The sequence below is a fragment of the Trachurus japonicus genome, chromosome 8 (assembly GCF_045865225.1).
Source record: "Trachurus japonicus isolate A0001 chromosome 8, Traja_1.0".
Classification (NCBI taxonomy): domain Eukaryota; kingdom Metazoa; phylum Chordata; class Actinopteri; order Carangiformes; family Carangidae; genus Trachurus; species Trachurus japonicus.
This window is the reverse complement of record NC_140914.1, coordinates 2,349,146-2,367,129: the sequence shown is the minus strand read 5'-3', so window position 1 is coordinate 2,367,129 and position 17,984 is coordinate 2,349,146. Positions and strand designations below refer to the sequence as shown.

The following is a 17,984-nucleotide window of genomic DNA, read 5'->3' as shown; positions in this document are numbered from 1 at the left end:
CGACCCCGACACGGTGACTCAGCAGCCGTGACTCAAAGTCAGCGCCGCAGCTCGCAGCCCCGAGCCAAGTCTGTTGTCTGTCAGGGAGCTGCACTGTAAAAAAAACAAAAAAACAAAAAAAACACAAAGTGGCGCTGCAAAGCCGTCGGGTCCTGGAGGAGATCTGAACGGGAACAGGCTTCACTGAAGGTCACAGTCAGTCAGACTTTTATTTTGAAAATCCTGGTGATGGAGGATCGTGGCCACGCCCACTCAGACAGCAGGAAGGGTGAACAGTCCACAGACGTACCGAGTATCGATTCACGTGAAATCTTTCCAAGAATATTTGTCTCATTTCTAGTCAAAACTAATCTCTTTCCACTTAAAATAAGACTCATCACCTAAAAATGAACTTCTTTTTAGATCATTTTCACTTGTTTCAAACTCATTTTCACTTGAAATAAGTAGAAAAATCTGCCAGTGAAAGCAAGTTTTTTGTGCTTGTAATAAGAAAGAAAAACTTGCTCCACTATCAGATTTTTCTACTTATTTCAAGTGAAAATCTGCTTGAAAGAAGTAAAAAGTGTCTAAAAACAAGCTGCTTTTTATGTGATGAGTCTGATTTTAAGTGTAATTTGATTTGTTTTGACTAGAAATGAGACAAATATTCTTGGTAAGATATTGCATTTTTGCAGTGTATTCAAACCCCCCAAACTCGTCATTTAAAATCACAGACTGAAAATCAGCCGTCTGCCATCTAAAAATGAAATTGCAGACTTATGAGAATCGGTACCGGAGAATATTGTAACGGTGGCGTTTCTCATCACAGTCCACACCGTGCAGTTTTCCAGACCAGACGATCGTCTCATCAACTATTTGCTCTTTTTTTTTCATTGAATGACTATTCGATTATTTGGAAATCATTGCGGGACTGCAGATGGAAATTAGCTTTAGAGCTAAATTTACATATTGTATGTTCATGAATATGCAGAGTCCCGTTACAAATAAACAAATAAATGAAAAACGAAATGAAATTAGCCCTGTAAAGCCTGAACCATGAAATAATTGTCAGAAATTGAAATTTGACCATTTATTGGACTTTCTGACAAATAATTTAAAGAAATGTGCATATCAGATTCGCATGCTGCTGTATCTATTTTGATACACACATTTTCAACATGGTTCTACTATAAAATAAGTTGTAAGTAGTTTTACTTTGCATCAATGCAGTAACTATTCCTATTGAAGTTTCAGTAACAATTTTTAAGTTTTTCTTACCTCAACTTTTTCAAAAATTGGCAAAAATCCATATATCCATACGAAAACACATTTGGGTCACTGACTGACGGCGGCCATATTGGATGTCCCAAGTGAAGCTGCTGCTGCATAAATAACCAACTGCACCCTGGTGGATCATCTGATCACTACATCTATCTGATTGTATACATTAGGTTTTTCAGGAAAAAAAAAACACAGTGAGGATGTAGAGGTCTGAAAAACTCAAATTTGATATTAATGGTGACATATGGTTAAAGGCTGATGAGTTTTGACAGTTTTTTTTTACATACAAAATTACCGGGCATTATGGGAGCTGTAGTCCAGTGTAAAACCACAAAGAGCCGATGTTTTTATTGTAATAAGTCATAATAAGACGTGATGAGAGCATGAGGTCGTCCTGAGGGGGCGGGGCTAAAGGTTTGTCCGTGTGTTTCTGTTCGTTCTGCATGTTTTCTGTTCTTCTTGCATGAAATATGATGATTATTTGTTTCTTTTTGTTTCTTCTCCATCCTTTACTTTCTCCTCTCCCCTGATTCGTCCCTTCTTCTACCTCCCCCCCTCCTCCCCCTCCCCCCCCCGCCCTCCCCTCCCCCTCCCTGCATGCTGCCTGTGAAGTCTTCCTCTTCTTCGTTGTGTTGACGTGTTTTACCTGCATGAGGTGAAGTGAAGCCGAGGAGACGGAGGTTTGACCCTCAACATGTGAGTGAGACGTGATACGTGAGAAGTTTCTCTTCAGATGTGATTAGACCAGATTACTGTAAATAAATATATAAAAAATGATGATGATGATACCGTAAGAACAACTCTAACATGACCAGTAAAGTGTCACCTGATTGGCTGGAGGTTGGTGTGATGTCATCTTTAATTAATTATGGTTTTACAGTAAATAAAACAACAGAGTGAGGCAGAGTTCAATAAAAAGATAATTAATCACAATTATAAAACATTACATCATCTACAGAGAGAATAACCTGATAGATAGATAGATAGATAGATAGATAGATAGATAGATAGATAGATAGATAGATAGATAGATAGATAGATAGATAGATAGATAGATAGATAGATAGATAGATAGATAGATAGATAGATAGATAGAATGATAGATAGATAGATAGATAGATAGATAGATAGATAGATAGATAGATAGATAGATAGATAGATAGATAGATAGATAGATAGATAGATAGATAGATAGATAGATAGCTGTAGACTCTTCTGTCTCTCTCTCTCATCCCAGTGTTCCTGTCTGAATGATGCATGCTGGGAGTTGTAGTAGAGCGGGTTGTTACAGCTGTAGTTCTGTTCTCAGTCTCTCATACTGACTCTGTGACTTTTAAAGTCCTAGGAACTGTAGCCTACTGTCTATATGTTATGGGACTACGGACTGAAATGAGCCTTGCTGCTATAATCCAACACATTTACATTACATTTTCATGTTCATTAATGTGACTGTCCCATCCAGATAAACACATGAAGTCAAGTAAAGAAGGTCTGACTGAACCTGCAGACCAGACTCAGGGTTTAGGGAACCTTCACATCCTGCTGCTGCTGTTGGACTGTCCAGTGGTTGCCGAGCGTTAGCCGAGTAGCCGCTGCTCATGGTAACGGAGGAGGAGGAGGAGGAGGGAGAGGGGGAGGAGGGGCAGTGGGGTGATGGAGAGAACAGGGTGAGTCAGAGAGTCAGAGGAAGAAAAGGCTGAACGACTCTGCAGCGCTCGTAAATCTGACTGCACTGCTGCAGCTACACACACACACTCTCTCTCCTCCAACATGGCTGACATGATGTGATGTTACTGCTGCTGAACACACACACACACACACACACACACACATCCAGCTCACGTCCTCTTCTCCTTCTTCCTCCTCCTCCTCCGACCAGCGGGGGTTGAACTCTGGACCCGTCGTGGTCGTCTGATTAGCAACAACTCTACGTCTAAAAAACTAAACAAAAAGCCGTCTTTGTCGTAGGCTAACCGCAGCAAACAGCAACTATGTAGCCTATAGCTGTTGTAATAATAATCAAAGTGTTTTTATTGAGTTTTCAAAAAGTATAGATATCATTCAAACACATAGCCTAACTCAAGTCCTACAGCACAATGTAGCTAAGACTAAACTACGAAACAATAACACGACATAGGCTACCATACTGAAACCAGACATACCCAGACAGACAGTCTTGGATGAAAGTTATTATACAAACGGATTAGAAGATTAAAGAAAAGAAAATAAGAAAAAAGAAAAGAAAAAAAAGGGGGTGGGGTAAAAAGCTGCCAGTTATGTTGGAGCAGACGGAAACTCATTTTCAAAATAGGAAATAAAAGGCTGCCAGACCTTGGAGAATGTCTTGGTGTTGCCCTGTATAGTAAATCTAAGATGTTCTAATTTGAGGTGTGCCATCAGCTCTTCCACCCATCGTTTATGGGATGGCGGACGGTGTTGCCTTTATCCAGATCAGTCTCCTAGCCAACAGCGAGGTGAATGCTGTTGCCTTCCTCTGAGAGACCGTTAGCTGAGTTTGTAGCCTAGCTGTTAGCTGTTAGCCACTGTAGCTCAGCTAGTTAGCTTCAACTGCGTTTACATCGCTAAACAAACTTAAAGGTAGAGTCTGGAGTTTTGTCCCGTTGCAGTTTATAAACAAAACATTGAAACTTGGCCCCTCCTCCTATCAGGCTAAGCTGTGTAGCCTCCTGCCCTTGACAGCAGCCGTTGTCATGACAACAAAGGAAAGGAAAGGCAATACAGTCCGAGTGAAGCGCTGAGTGGAGCCGTGGGCCGATAGCCGACCGTCACACTGCAAAAACTCAAAATCTTTCCAAGAATATTTGTCTTGTTTCTTGTCAAAATGTCTCATTTCTAGTCAAAACTAATCTCTTTCCACTTAAAATAAGACTCCTCACCTAAAAATGAACTTGTTTTTAGATCATTTTCACTTGTTTCAAACTAATTTTCACTTGAAATAAGTAGAAAAATCTGCCAGTGAAAGCAAGTTGTTTTGTGCTTGTAATAAGAAAGAAAAACTTGCTCCACTATCAGATTTTTCTACTTATTTCAAGTGAAAATCTGCTTGAAAAAAGTAAAAAGTGTCTAAAAACAAGCTGCTTTTTAATGTGATGAGTCTTATTTTAAGTAGAATGAGATTTGTTTTGACTAGAAATTAGACAAATATTCTTGGTAAGAGTTTGAGTTTTTGCAGTGCACCAACAGCGGGAGCCTCCAGTGTTGTGTTGTTATGTTGTTATGCCGTTGTGTTGAGCTGGGAAGACGGTGTTAGCGGCGGATGCTAACCGCTACCGCTAGCCGAAGTTAGCATGGAGCTAGCTCACCACAACGGTAGCTACTCATACTTGTTACCAGTCGAGGCTTCAGTCGTCGGTGACGGTGGGGAATCGGTCCGCGGCTCCACACACTGCTGCTGCTGCATCACACTGTCTATGTGTCAAAAAGCTTTATTGAATCTCAGTACAGTAACAAACTGTGTGTGTGTGTGTGTGTGTGTGTGTGTGTGTGTGTGTGTGTGTGTGTGTGTGTGTGTGTGTGTGTGTGTGTGTGTGTGTGTGTGTGTGTGTGTGTTTGCAGAGACCAAGCAGGAGTTGGAGGATCTCACAGCTGACATCAAGAAGACAGCCAATAAAGTTCGCTCAAAATTAAAAGGTAAACACGACACAGGTGTTCACTACACACACACACACACACACACACAGTATCACACAGTATCACACAATGTGCACAATGACAGGAACACACACACACACAGACACACACACAGTGGCAGTGTTGGTTCAAGGACATTACTGCTTTAATGTGAACAGCCAGAGGTCGGACCACACACACATTATGTTAATGTGTGTGTGTGAAACAGCAGCACGCACACAGACACACAGACACACACACACACACACACACACACACACAGCTGTGATGGTGCAGATGAAGCTATAATTGGAAACCCCATGAGGACTGAGTGTTATCACACACACACACACACACACACACTGAACTTGACTGTAGACTGTAACCGTGGTAACCGGTCCAGATGCCAGTCACCGCGTCTCGATGACATCATCAGTCTGAGACACAGTGAATAAATAACTACACATCCCATCATGCTTAAGGGGCTGTAAACAAGTCAGAGCCTGTTGCCATGGAGTCAGTTTCCATCGTCAGGAAGTGACGTCACGCTCACTGACATGACATCATGGCTGTATTCAAAACCGCATACTATACTGCTAGTACTAGTACTTACTGACTTGGCCAAAATGCAGTATGCAGTATGTAAACAAGAGCAATGTCGGATGTTGTACTGATTCTTAAATATCTCCAGTATCTGACCAGTCTACATTGCGTACTGTATCCCACAATGCAATGCTCCCCTGACGTCTAACTGTAACCAAAGACAGTTTAGAGTAGTGAAGTATCTTAGCCGTGTAGCATAACTATGTTCTATAGTTTAATAACCATTGTAAAACATGTATTTCTTGATGTAAATGTGGTGGTTTGTGTCCGTAGGCTCCAGAGCCCCGAGGCAGCGCTGCTCTTCTGTCCAATACACACAGGAAGCTTCACTTTACATTCACACTAACTAATGCTACTGATACAGCTGTTAGATTTATATCACTGAGACCAACATTTATCTCCTAGAAATAACTTAACCAGCCGGTGGTAAACCTCTAAAAACCTGCGGGTAAGTTAATTAGCGATGGTTTTCTCCCCCCGGGATGACGATGGAGGTTGGCCGGCCGAGCAGCTCTCGCTTCACTTCTCCTAAAAACATCGGAGCAAACTTCTAAACGTTTGGATCAACTGGCCGTATATTTGGGATCTAAACAGTTACTTTCTCACATGAACAAATATTAAAACTTAATAAAGTTACATAATAACAGCGCTAGAGCGGGAAATAAAACAGCTTTTAGCCTGTTTTACAGCTACCGCTACCGGTTGCTGTGAAATGCATTCTGGGAAACTCGTATACTGCATACTGTGGTGTGAACGGTGTCGGTCTTCTGAAGTAGTAGACTGAATCCTACATTCAGTATGTAGTTTACAGTACATACTAACGCAGTATGTAGTATAGACCGAATCTCCTTGTTGTTTACATTCTACTTCCTGGTAGAAAACCAGCTGTAATTTGAATGAGATCAATAGTAACGAACGAGAGTTTAGCTATATATCATATTTTTCACGCCCTATCACCGTTTAGACAAATCTGAAATGATTGAAGAAACATTACTATTTCTGTGTGTGTGTTTTGTGTTGCTATGTGTTGTATTTATTCAGTTTGGGGGAATCACAGTGTCTAGAAAGCATCAGTGGCTGCAGCTGACAGACAGCTAACGGTAGCTAAGCTAACGGCAGTAGCTAAGCTAACAGCAGCTAAGCTAACGGTAGCTAAGCTAACGGTGGTAGCTAAGCTAACAGCAGGACGTCAGCTGTTAAAACCCTCCCGTTGTGGGACACGACATGAAACTACTCCAGTTAGCTCAGTCATGTTGGAACTCAGATATCCGCTGGAGAAAATATTTTTTCATGGACCGTTTATTGAGTCACTGAGTTATTAAAGTTAAACAGGTAGCTAACCGTTAGCCCGGCTAATCTATGATAACCATGACTAATTACAAAAACGTGCACACGTAAATAGTAATGTTTGTCCAATCGTTGGTTTTATAAACTTTACAAACATCAGATTAGTCTAAACGGTGATATAGTGACATGAAAAATTAGATAAATATAGTGAAACTCTCGTCCGTCACTATTGTTCTCATGCTGGTTTTCTACCAGGAAGTAGTTGTAAACAACAAGGAGATTCGTCCTATTAAGCAGTACAGTAGTATGCGGTTTCTGTGCGTTCACGTCAAACCCCTACAGGGGAGGAAACAGGCTAAACCTTTCACAATAAGAGCCTCAGCTTACATGTAAAGAGATGGTTCTGTCCCGTTTTCACTTTACTGGACTGACCCTGTGTGTGTGTGTGTGTGTGTGTGTGTGTGTGTGTGTGTGTGTGTGTGTGTGTGCTCTGCAGCAATCGAGCAGAGCATCGAGCAGGAGGAAGGTCTCAACAGATCATCAGCAGACCTGAGGATCCGTAAGACACAGGTGAGACCAGAACAGGAAGCAGCGTTGCCACGGAGACGGTCGCCGCCGCATCACCGACGCTCACTTCCTCTTTTCATTCATGGTTTTGTTTTTTTGTTTTGTTTTGTTTTGTTTTGTTTTTGTATTTTATTCACACTAACTCCTTCTTTCTGAGGATTTTTGCACAGATTAGACTTTTATTTTGGCGGGCAGCAGCGTCGTCCTGGTAACCAATAATCAATCAATCAATCAGCAGCTGATCAATCACACACACACACACACCAGTCTGTGTGTGTGTGTGTGTGTGTGTGTGTGTGTGTGTGTCCTCTGGGCCTCTGCAGCCCCTCCCATCCCGGTGCCACCCTGCAGTGTGCTGCTCTGTGATTGGCTGCTGCTGAGCTGCTGCTGCTCTGTGATTGGCTGCTGCTGAGCTGCTGCTGCTGCTGCTGCCTCCTGGTGGCGGAGAGGAGAACTGCAGCTGTTACACAACCACAGGCTGCGTGTGTGTGTGTGTGTGTGTGTGTGTGTGTGTGTGTGTGTGTGACTGTGTGTGTGTGTGTGTTACTGTGTGTGTGTGTTTGTGTGTGTGTGTGTGTGTGTGTGTTGATGCTGCACGCGAAGGTGAAACTATGTATCACACAGATGAGCAGTGACTTTACTGAAACATATTGATTGATTATTGGTGATTATTATGATATTATTATTATTGAACACAGTTGATCTGAATTATTAGTGAAATTGATGTGTTTGGAAATTAGAAACGTCAAAATAAAACTCCTTCCTCCTCCTTCTCTTCCTTTTTCTCCTCCTCTTCCTTCTCTTCCTCTCCTTCCTCTTCCTCCTCCTCTTTTTCTTCCCTTCACTTCTCCTTCCTCCTCTTCCTCTCCTTCCTCTTCCTCCTCCTCTTTTTCTTCCCTTCTCTTCTCCTTCCTCCTCCCTTCTCCTCTTCCTTCTCCTCTTCCTCTCCTTCCTCCTCCTCCTCCCTTCTCCTCTCCTTCCTCCTCCTCCTCTTCCTCCCCCTCTTCCTCTTCCTCTCCTTCCTCTTCCTCCTCCTCCTCTTCCTCCTACCACTCCTCCTCCCCCTCCTCTTCCTCCTCCTCCTCTTCCTCCTCTTTTTCCCTTCTCTTCTCCTTTCTCCTTCCTCCTTCCTCTTACTCCTCTTCCTTTTTCTCCTTCTCTTCCTCCTTCCTCCTCCTTATCTTTCTTTTTCTCCTCCTCCTCCTCCTCCTCTTTCCTCCTCCTCCTCCTCCTCCTCCTCCTCTTTCCTCCTCCTCCTCCTCCTCTTTCCTCCTCCTCCTCCTCCTCCTCTTTTTCCTCTCTTCTCTTCTCCTTCCTCCTCCTCCTTCCTCCTCCTCCTCCTCCTATTTTTCCTCCCTTCTCTCCTTCCTCTTCCTCCTCCTCTTTTTCCCTTCTATTCTCCTTCCTCCTCCTCCTCTTCCTCCTCCTTCCTCCTCCTCCTCCTTCCTCCTCCTCCTCCTCCTTCCTCCTCCTCCTTCTCCTTCCTCCTCCTCTTCCTCCTCCTCCTCTTCCTTCTCCTCTTTTTCCCCTCCTCTCCCTCCTCCTCCTCCTCCTCCTCCTCTTCCTCCTCAGCACTCGACGCTGTCACGTAAGTTTGTGGAGGTGATGACTGAGTACAACACCACGCAGTCCAAGTACCGCGACCGCTGCAAGGACCGCATCCAGAGACAGCTGGAGATCAGTGAGTCCCACGTAACCACGGCAACAACACGCTAACAACGACACGCTAACAACACGTTACCATAGAGACATATGATGTTCGACTCTTCTTTCTAACTCTGTCCATCTTGTTTCTGCACCAAAAACACCACGACACACGACAACACGAACCAGGTTGTGATGCTGATGCTGGTTGTCATGGTGGTTGGTTGTCATGGTGGTTGTCATCAGGGCCGGCCCCTGGCATAAACCCTCTATGTGGTTGTTTAGGGCCACAGCCGTTAGGTGGGGGGCCACATGATCAGAAAGGTACCGGGGTTCATCAAGTCATTTAAACATACAATACGATACTATACGATACGATATTCAATTCAATTCAAAATGGCTGTCTAAACCGGAAGTGACCAGATTTTAACCGCCAGTGGGCCGATTTTGACGGATTTCAAAATCTGGTCATCGGTTTAGACAGCCATTTTGAACTTTGAAAATGTCAGAAATGGATTCAGCATCATCAATAACCCCTAAAACCACTCCAATATTGCCCAGATCAGCCAAGTCAATTTTGTTGAAATATTGCCCATATAGGCAATTATGCTAATCTATGCTAATTATGTCAGTTATGCTAATTGCCCAATATATATAAGTTAGCATCCGGCAGTTTCTGAATACTGGGGACCCATACTATCTATTTCTAACATAAAACTTTGGGGTACTCAACATTTCCGGGTACTCATTGTTGGCAAGTAGACTATAAGGGATTTGAATTTTTTTAAAAAGCAGACCTCAAATTTCCAGCATTTGGCCTAAATTATTTCTTTCTACAGTGTTCTAGGACAAACTGGCCTCAGTGTGCTTACAGCGGAGGTTCTAATATTTAGACATAAAACACTTGAGTATTGTTACATCTGCAAGTATCTTAAAAAGATACATTTAAGAAAATATTGACTGTAAAAGTGGAGAAAATGGCCTCAGACCTCAGAGGGATAAACACGTCTGTATTCAGTTTTAACCAGTGATTTGGTCCACAAACAAAAACCTTGTTTAGGGGGCCACCAAAATGCTAGGGCCGGCCCTGGTTGTCATGGTGCACTGCAAAAACTCAAAATCTCACCAAGAATATTTGTCTCATTTCTAGTCAAAACTAATCTCATTCTACTTAAAATAAGACTCATCACATTAAAAGTAGCTTGTTTTTAGACACTTTTTACTTCTTTCAAGCTGATTTTCACTTGAAATAAGTAGAAAAATCTGATAGTGGAGCAAGTTTTTCTTTCTTATTACAAACACAAAAAACTATTTGCTTTCACTGGCAGATTTTTCTACTTATTTCAAGTGAAAATTAGTTTGAAACAAGTGAAAATGATCTAAAAACAAGTAAATTTTTAGGTGATGAGTCTTATTTTAAGTGGAAAGAGATTAGTTTTGACTAGAAATGAGACATTTTGACAAGAAATAAGACAAATATTCTTGGAAAGATTTAGAGTTTTTGCAGTGTGGTTGTCACGGTGGTTGTCATGGTGACTGAGCGTCCTCTGTTGTCTGTCTTTGCAGCCGGGAGAACCACCACCAACGAGGAGCTAGAGGACATGTTGGAGAGTGGCAAGCTGGCCGTCTTCACCGATGATGTAAGCACCGCACCTGAAACCCGTCGCCATGGGTTTTACTTTTGCTCTGAGCCGAGCCCATTCTGCACCCCATAATGACCACGGTTTGGTTTGGTCCCCGGGGGGAGAAAGTCAGAATGGCCACGAGGTGCGCTGAGACATCACGTGAACACGGTCGCTGTCACTAGCTGCAGTAACAGAGAGAGGACGGGACGGACGGGTGAGATGCAGGGGGGCTTTTAATTTGAAGGAGTCGCCTTTTTTTTTTCATAATAATATGATCTTTAGCTCCTTCAAATTAAAAGCTCACAGATTTGTCCCGGCGCCACGCGAGCGGATTGAAGCTTCACATCACCACGACCTGATGATGTAACCTGAACACCGAGCTGGACGCCTATTATATTATATTATGTCAACAAGCCATTTTAACATTTAAAAACCAGACTGGATGTGTTGTAGATATCTGTCATTCAGTTTTGCAGAGTCAAAAAGAACATTTTAGATATCTGCAACTACATTCTTCCTATCCACAATTGTCATTTCAAATATCCACAACTACATTCTTCCTAGGACAAATTACGTCACTTTAACCATTCATGTGTATGGGGTTTGTCATTACAGATATCTACAATTCAGTTGCAGATATCCACTATGTGAATTACAGATATCTGTAACTGAATTACAACTAGTACTAATTCCAGCTCAATATATCTTTAATTCACCTCAATTAAAGATATCTACATGTCCCTGTTCAGATATCTGTAATTAAGTTTTGACTAGGGGAAATGACGTTGTAGATATCTCAAACTGGAATTATGACTAGTCGTAATTCAGTTACACACTGCAAAAACTCAAAATCTTACCAGGACTATTTGTCTTACTTCTAGTCAAAATTTAATTTCTATTCAAAACAAATAATACTAATTATACTTAAAATAAGACTCATCACATTAAAAAGCAGCTTGTTTTTTACACTTTTTACTTCTTTCAAGCAGATTTTCACTTGAAATAAGTAGAAAAATCTGATAGTGGAGCAAGTTTTTCTTTCTTATTACGAGCTCAAAAAACTTGCTTTCACTGGCAGATTTTTCTACTTATTTCAAGTGAAAATTTGTTTGAAACCAGTGAAAATGATCTAAAAACAAGTTAATTTTTAGGTCCATCTTATTTTAAGTGGAAAGAGATTAGTTTTGACTAGAAATGAGACATTTTGACAAGAAATAAGACAAATATTCTTGCAAAGATTTTGAGTTTTTGCAGTGCAGATATCTGTAATTCACATAGTGGATATCTGCAACTGAATAGTAGATATCTGTAATGACAAACCCCATACACATGAATGGTTACAGTGACGTCATTTGTCCTAAAGGAAGAATGTAGCTGTGGATCTGAAATGTTCTTTTTGACTAGAGGCAAAACTGAGTTACAGAGATCTGGAATAAAAAACTTCGACCAATGAGGTGGGTAGAAACACGGCGTCCAGCAGGCGTCAGGTTGCTCCGCCAGCAGGTAAGTGACTCAGTAAATAACCAGAGAAGAATTAACTTCATCAATAAGTATCATGACCTCAGACCTCAGATTAGCCACTTCCTGTAAAGATTTTTCACATTAAAAGTTCCTCAGAGGCTCAAAGGGCCCAGGCTCTAGGCTACTACTGTTTCTGGGAGGCTTTTAATTTGAATCATTTAGAGGAAGTGTTGACTTTCATATTTGTAAATGAAAAAAAAAAAAAAAAAAACATAATAAAAGATATTATTTACAGAAGCGTATTGCATTCACAAGCTCTGTTTTTTTGGGAATGATACATTTTTTCTCCTGAATAATTTATTTTTCTGTTTTTTGGAGTCATTTAATTCTGATTTAACAAGATTTCAAAATCCCGCAAGAAGCCTCCACCTGCACAAGTAACATAAGGACTGTTTTCAAAATAAAGCTCCATAAAATAAGTGCTACATCAGACTGCTCTGATATTGACTCTCTAAATAAAAATCTGAATTTACAGGGAATACAGTGACAATAAGAAACATTAGTGAGCTTTTCCTCTGAAAATCGACATCACCTTGCAAACTATACAACTGAATCCATTTGGAAGGTCACCTTTATTTTGAAATCAGTCCTTATATGTATGGAGGTACATTTGTGTCTTTATTATTCAATCAAAAAAAAGTTGATTCAATAAAAAAAAAACCTTTTAAATCAAAAAAGAAGTGTTTGAATGCAAAAGAAAGTATTTCAGACCCAAAAAATTGCGTTTGAATCCTTTTTTTCTTTGATTGAAAAGGTTTTTTTTTTATTGAACTGAGTTATTATTTGATTTGAAGTTTATTTTTTGTTTAAATCAACTTTCTTTTTATTGATAATATGGCCCAAATACAAAAAAGATGACTTTAATCCAAAAAAATATTTTCAATCAAATAATAACTCACCTCAATTTAAAAGAAAAAAAACTTTTCAACCCAATTTTTTGTGTCTCAAACACTTTTTTTGTTGATTGAAGTGAAGTTTGTTTTGATTGAAAATACATTTTTTGTTTAAATCAACTCTTTTTTTGATTGAATAATAAAGACACAAATGTACCTTTTATATACGCTCTTACTATATGGAGTACAAACAATACATCATATCAACAGTGGTTCAACGTTACTTGAAGGAGCTTCTCTCAGAATTTTTAAATCTCGTTAAGTCCGAAAATAAATGACTCTGTGAATGCAACACGTTTCTCTCATTATTTGACTTTGGTTGTTTAAAAATATATATTTCTCTTCTTTTTTTTTGTTTCTTTTTGTTTGTTTGCTGCTTTTCGTTCTCCTTTCCTCCCGTCGTCGTGGTGATTCTCTGTGGTCTCCTCCCTCAGATCAAGATGGACTCTCAGATGACCAAGCAGGCTCTGAACGAGATCGAGACCCGACACACCGAGATCATCAAGCTGGAAAACAGCATCCGTGAGCTGCACGACATGTTCGTGGACATGGCCATGCTGGTGGAGAGCCAGGTAGAGACGGGACCATGGGACGGCGTGTCGACACATCCACATGTTCAGCTGTCTAATGTGTGTAATGTGTGTGTGTGTGTGTGTGATCCCAGGGAGAGATGATTGACAGAATTGAGTACAACGTGGAGCACTCTGTGGACTACGTGGAGCGAGCCGTATCTGACACCAAGAAGGCCGTCAAATACCAGAGCCAGGCTCGCAAGGTAACGACTCCATCACACACACACACATGTTTTTATTTATTTATTTATTTAAACCTGAACTTGAACTCGGAAATACAGTATATTGAGGAGCAACCTCATTTGCAATATAGCCGAGATGAAACACAAAACACACTGCAAAAACTCAAAATCTTACCAAGAATATTTGTCTTATTTCTAGTCAAAATGTCATTTATAGTCAAAACAAATCTCATTATACCTAAAATATGTATAGTTATACATATACATATACATACTACGTCTATTTTCATTTGAAATAAGTAGAAAAATCTGATAGTGGGGTCTTTCTTATTACAAGCACAAAAAACTTGCTTTTACTGGCAGATTTTTCTACTTATTTCAAGTGAAAATTAGTTTGAAACAAGTGAAAATGATCTAAAAACAAGTTAATTTTTAGGTGATGAGTCTTATTTTAAGTGGAAAGAGATTAGTTTTGACTAGAAATGAGACATTTTGACAAGAAATGAGACAAATATTCTTGGAAGGTTTTTGTGTTTTTGCAGTGCATTTGAGGAGAAGACGCAACACAAAATGCTTGAGACATACAAGCACATCCGAAATACGAAATACCAAAAAGTAAAAGTGACAAAGATAAATTGAAAACACAGAAGTCTGGTTAAAAACAGGAGCAGTTGGATGTAAAATAAGATGCAGTTATGGATTTAAATTGTCCTAATGATAAAGCATGGTGAGTTTCAGATGGTTTTGTAGATTGTTCCAGGTTGCAGGTGCAGAAGTAAGAGAAACTGGACTTTCCAAATTCAGTATTAACAGAGGGAACCTGCAGTGTGAGTCAGTCCTTTGTATGATAGAGGCTTGCATTAAAAGATACTAAAGAGTTAATATAGAGCTTTAAAAAGATGGACATACATGGACTACAACTCCCAGAATACACTGCACCTAACGTCCAATCACAGAGCTCCAGACAGGATGAGGTTACACTGACCTTTGTGAATATATTTTATGTATAGTGATGTGAGGCTGCAGTTCCTCTCCTGACCACCAGAGTGAGTCGGTCTCCATAGACTCCAATGTTAAAACTTAGCAACAGAAACAGAATCATCTGTTTAAATCATTTGTTTAAATTTTATTGTGGCTTAAAGGGACAGTTCAACATTTAGTCAGATCCTCCTCTCACCATAATCCCTATAGACGAATTCGGAGAACGTTTTGTGTATGCCGCCATCTTGCGGCGGCGCCATTGCTGCGGTGACATGTGTCAGTCATAGTAAACTGATTCTCTATGACAGCATCATAAATAGGCTGCATTTGTGATGTTTAGTGCCCCCCAGTAACTGATTAAGGTATCTTACATGAATACCAATATTCATTTAGTAATTAATCATTTGTTTGAGCGATTAGCAGGAAAGATTAGCGTAACAGGGAGATAAGAGACTGTATCATAAACGATATAACATACCGGTACGTTATGCGTGCTGACGTTAGCAAGCCAGCAGCGGGATATTTAATCATGTGGACAGGCTACATGAATAAGATTATAAAAACAACAACAACTTTTGCTTTGTTTTAGATATTCAAGAATATTTTATTGACCAGCTGGCCTCCGATGATCAGAAAAAACGTCAATTACAGGTCTCTGATTTATGGTCAAAATTACCTGAGCTCCGGATGGGTCGGACATATTTTACACCGGCTTTTAGACGACCATGATCACATCATATTGAAGGGATCAGTGAGACATTCACAGACTGTCACCACGATGTGAAGGTAACGGTGAGAAGGGAGAGTAGCCAGGTTGTACAGGTCAGCTGTGACTGCTGCTGCTGCTGCTGCTGCTGCTGCTGCTGTTGACACGCTGTACGTAACGTTACGGTCTAAACACGGACACTCCTCCTGAAGTAAGGGGCTGTGTTTTGCTGATATTAGAGCAGTCGAGGATGGCACATGTCCTCCCAGCCTTCCTGGACATGTTCGCAGAAGAGAAAGGGAAGAGAAAAGGTCCACTTGCATTCAAATGCCCGCTTCGCGCACAGAGCCAACAGCTGCCTGACTGTGAGTTGTCACCGCAGTAATGGCGGCCGTTCGATTTCCGGTGACGTCGCCGAATCAGTCTATAGTCACAGCAGTAGGTTCATCGCCTTTAATTATCGGTGCATGTTGTTTTGAGATGGGCGGGGCAGAGACGGGAGCTGCTCAGTGAACGGTCCAGGTCCCCTGTCCCTCATCAAACTCATCAAATACACAATCCAACAACTCCACAACGCTCTGGTGGACAAGTTGTGAGCTGCACATTCACCACGCTATGAGATAATAACACAACGTTACCACACAGAGTTGTTTTAGAGGGAAATGCAGCCGGAACTACATTCCAGACACGGCTGCTGGGCGGAGGGATTTCAGAAGAGAAAGTAGTTCAGAGTATTTGCTTCATGTGTCGTAAATAATGTTACATAATTATACGCTATTATTTCATAGCGTGGTGAATGTGCAGCTCACAACTTCTCCTGTACACTGCAAAAACTCAAATCTTACCAAGAATATTTGTCTTATTTCTGGTCAAAATGTCATTTCTAGTAGCCTGACAAGCCAATTAAAGTGTATGTCGTCATGGCATTAAGCCGCCCAACGACTCTCTAAACAGATGTGATTGGTCAACACAAACGTGTTCGAGACTCAAAAAGTTCCTATGGCTCGTTTCTAGACCCACCTACGGAGCAAAGAGATTTGCTGCTGCTAGGATGCAGCTAGATTTCTAGGCTACATTTCTAGTCAAAACAAATCAAATTATACTCAAAATAAGACTCGTCACATAAAAATTTGCTTGTTTTTAGACACGTTTTACTTCTTTGAAGCAGAAAAATCTGATAGTGGAGCAAGTTTTTCTTTCTTATTACAAGCACAAAAAATTTGCTTTCACTGGCAGATTTTTCTACTTATTTTAAGTGAAAATTAGTTTGAAACAAGTGAAAATTATTATTTCAAGTGCAAAGAGATTAGTTTTGACTAGAAATTATACATTTTGACAAGAAATAAGACAAATATTCTTGGAAAGATTTTGAGTTTTTGCAAAATTTGACTAAATGTTGAACTGTCCCATTAGAGTTATATAATTGTGGGCGTGGCCTTTAAGTGAGCCTACACCTGCCACAAGTCATGTCTCATGTTGTCTCACCCACCTGTGTCTCTGCTCTCCCCCCCCCCCCCTCCCCCCCTGCAGAAGAAGATCATGATCATCATCTGCTGCGTCATCCTGGGCGTGGTGCTGGCGTCGACCATCGGCGGCACGCTGGGCTTCTAGGACGCTGCGCCGCTGTGACGACCCACACCCACCAACCGTCCGACCGACCGACCAGCAGCCAGCAGAGAAAAAGAAAAGAAAACACCAATGACAACAACAACACAAAAACTTGAAACACAAATGCAAGACAGATAAACCAATCAGCTAGGAAGAGATAACAGTCCAATCACAGATAAGAGGAAACACCACGGGGTTGGGTGGGGTTCAAAAAACCAAGAAGAAAACACATTAAAGCGCCATCACATTATAGCTGACTTAAAACACGCAACGTAATCAAAAGAGGGAACAAATACAACTACTATTTATTACAGATGTACATGTACATGTATTGAACATATGAAGCAACACGTGGGTTAGCGACCTGTACAAACCTATGACCTACAATATGACATTTACTTGTTTGTTCGTTTCTTTCTTTGTTTTGCCTTTTTTCTTATTTTTTAACCGTTTCTTTGTTTTTCGGGAGTCTCCGAGGGCAGTGATGGTGACCGCCGCCGCCGCCGCCGCCGCCGGGTGCTCGTCCTGCTCCACGCTACGAGCACCCCGCTGCCGGCGTTGGTCCGAACCAACCGTTGCTGTTTGTTTCCCCTTGTTTCTGGGAGGGAGGGACCGACCGCGCCATTGGCTCAGCCCGCCTCTTTAGAACCGTCCCTCATTGGCTGCTCGCTCCTGTCATTCACCTCGGTCGGCCTATTAAAACCAGATCAGACACGCCCTCTCTCCGTGTTGCGTTCACTGTCAGCAAAGATGGTTTATAAACCAAGTTTACAAACCAAAACGTGGGTTTCTGCCTTGAGTGTATTGACTCCAATGGGAAAATTGAACGTGAACGTGATTATGGTCGATTCTTTCTTCCCACAGTCACTGAAGTAGAAATTTTGGACTCATTTTTCAAAAGCCAC

At 41.1% G+C, this 17,984-nt stretch overlaps 1 protein-coding gene across 1 annotated transcript in view; it reads left to right on the top strand.

Annotated features, from left to right (window-relative positions):
* Window positions 1–17,308, top strand: part of stx1b (syntaxin 1B) — a 62,742-nt gene extending 45,434 nt beyond the window's left edge. The window contains exons 4-10 of the mRNA XM_085783314.1: window positions 4,837–4,911; window positions 7,277–7,350; window positions 8,920–9,028; window positions 10,558–10,631; window positions 13,465–13,602; window positions 13,695–13,805; window positions 17,002–17,308. Coding sequence (XP_085639440.1) covers window positions 4,837–4,911; window positions 7,277–7,350; window positions 8,920–9,028; window positions 10,558–10,631; window positions 13,465–13,602; window positions 13,695–13,805; window positions 17,002–17,082 — 662 coding nt within the window. The 3' untranslated portion in view covers window positions 17,083–17,308. The remainder of the gene's footprint in view (window positions 1–4,836; window positions 4,912–7,276; window positions 7,351–8,919; window positions 9,029–10,557; window positions 10,632–13,464; window positions 13,603–13,694; window positions 13,806–17,001) is intronic.
* The last annotated feature ends 676 nt before the right edge of the window (window positions 17,309–17,984 follow it).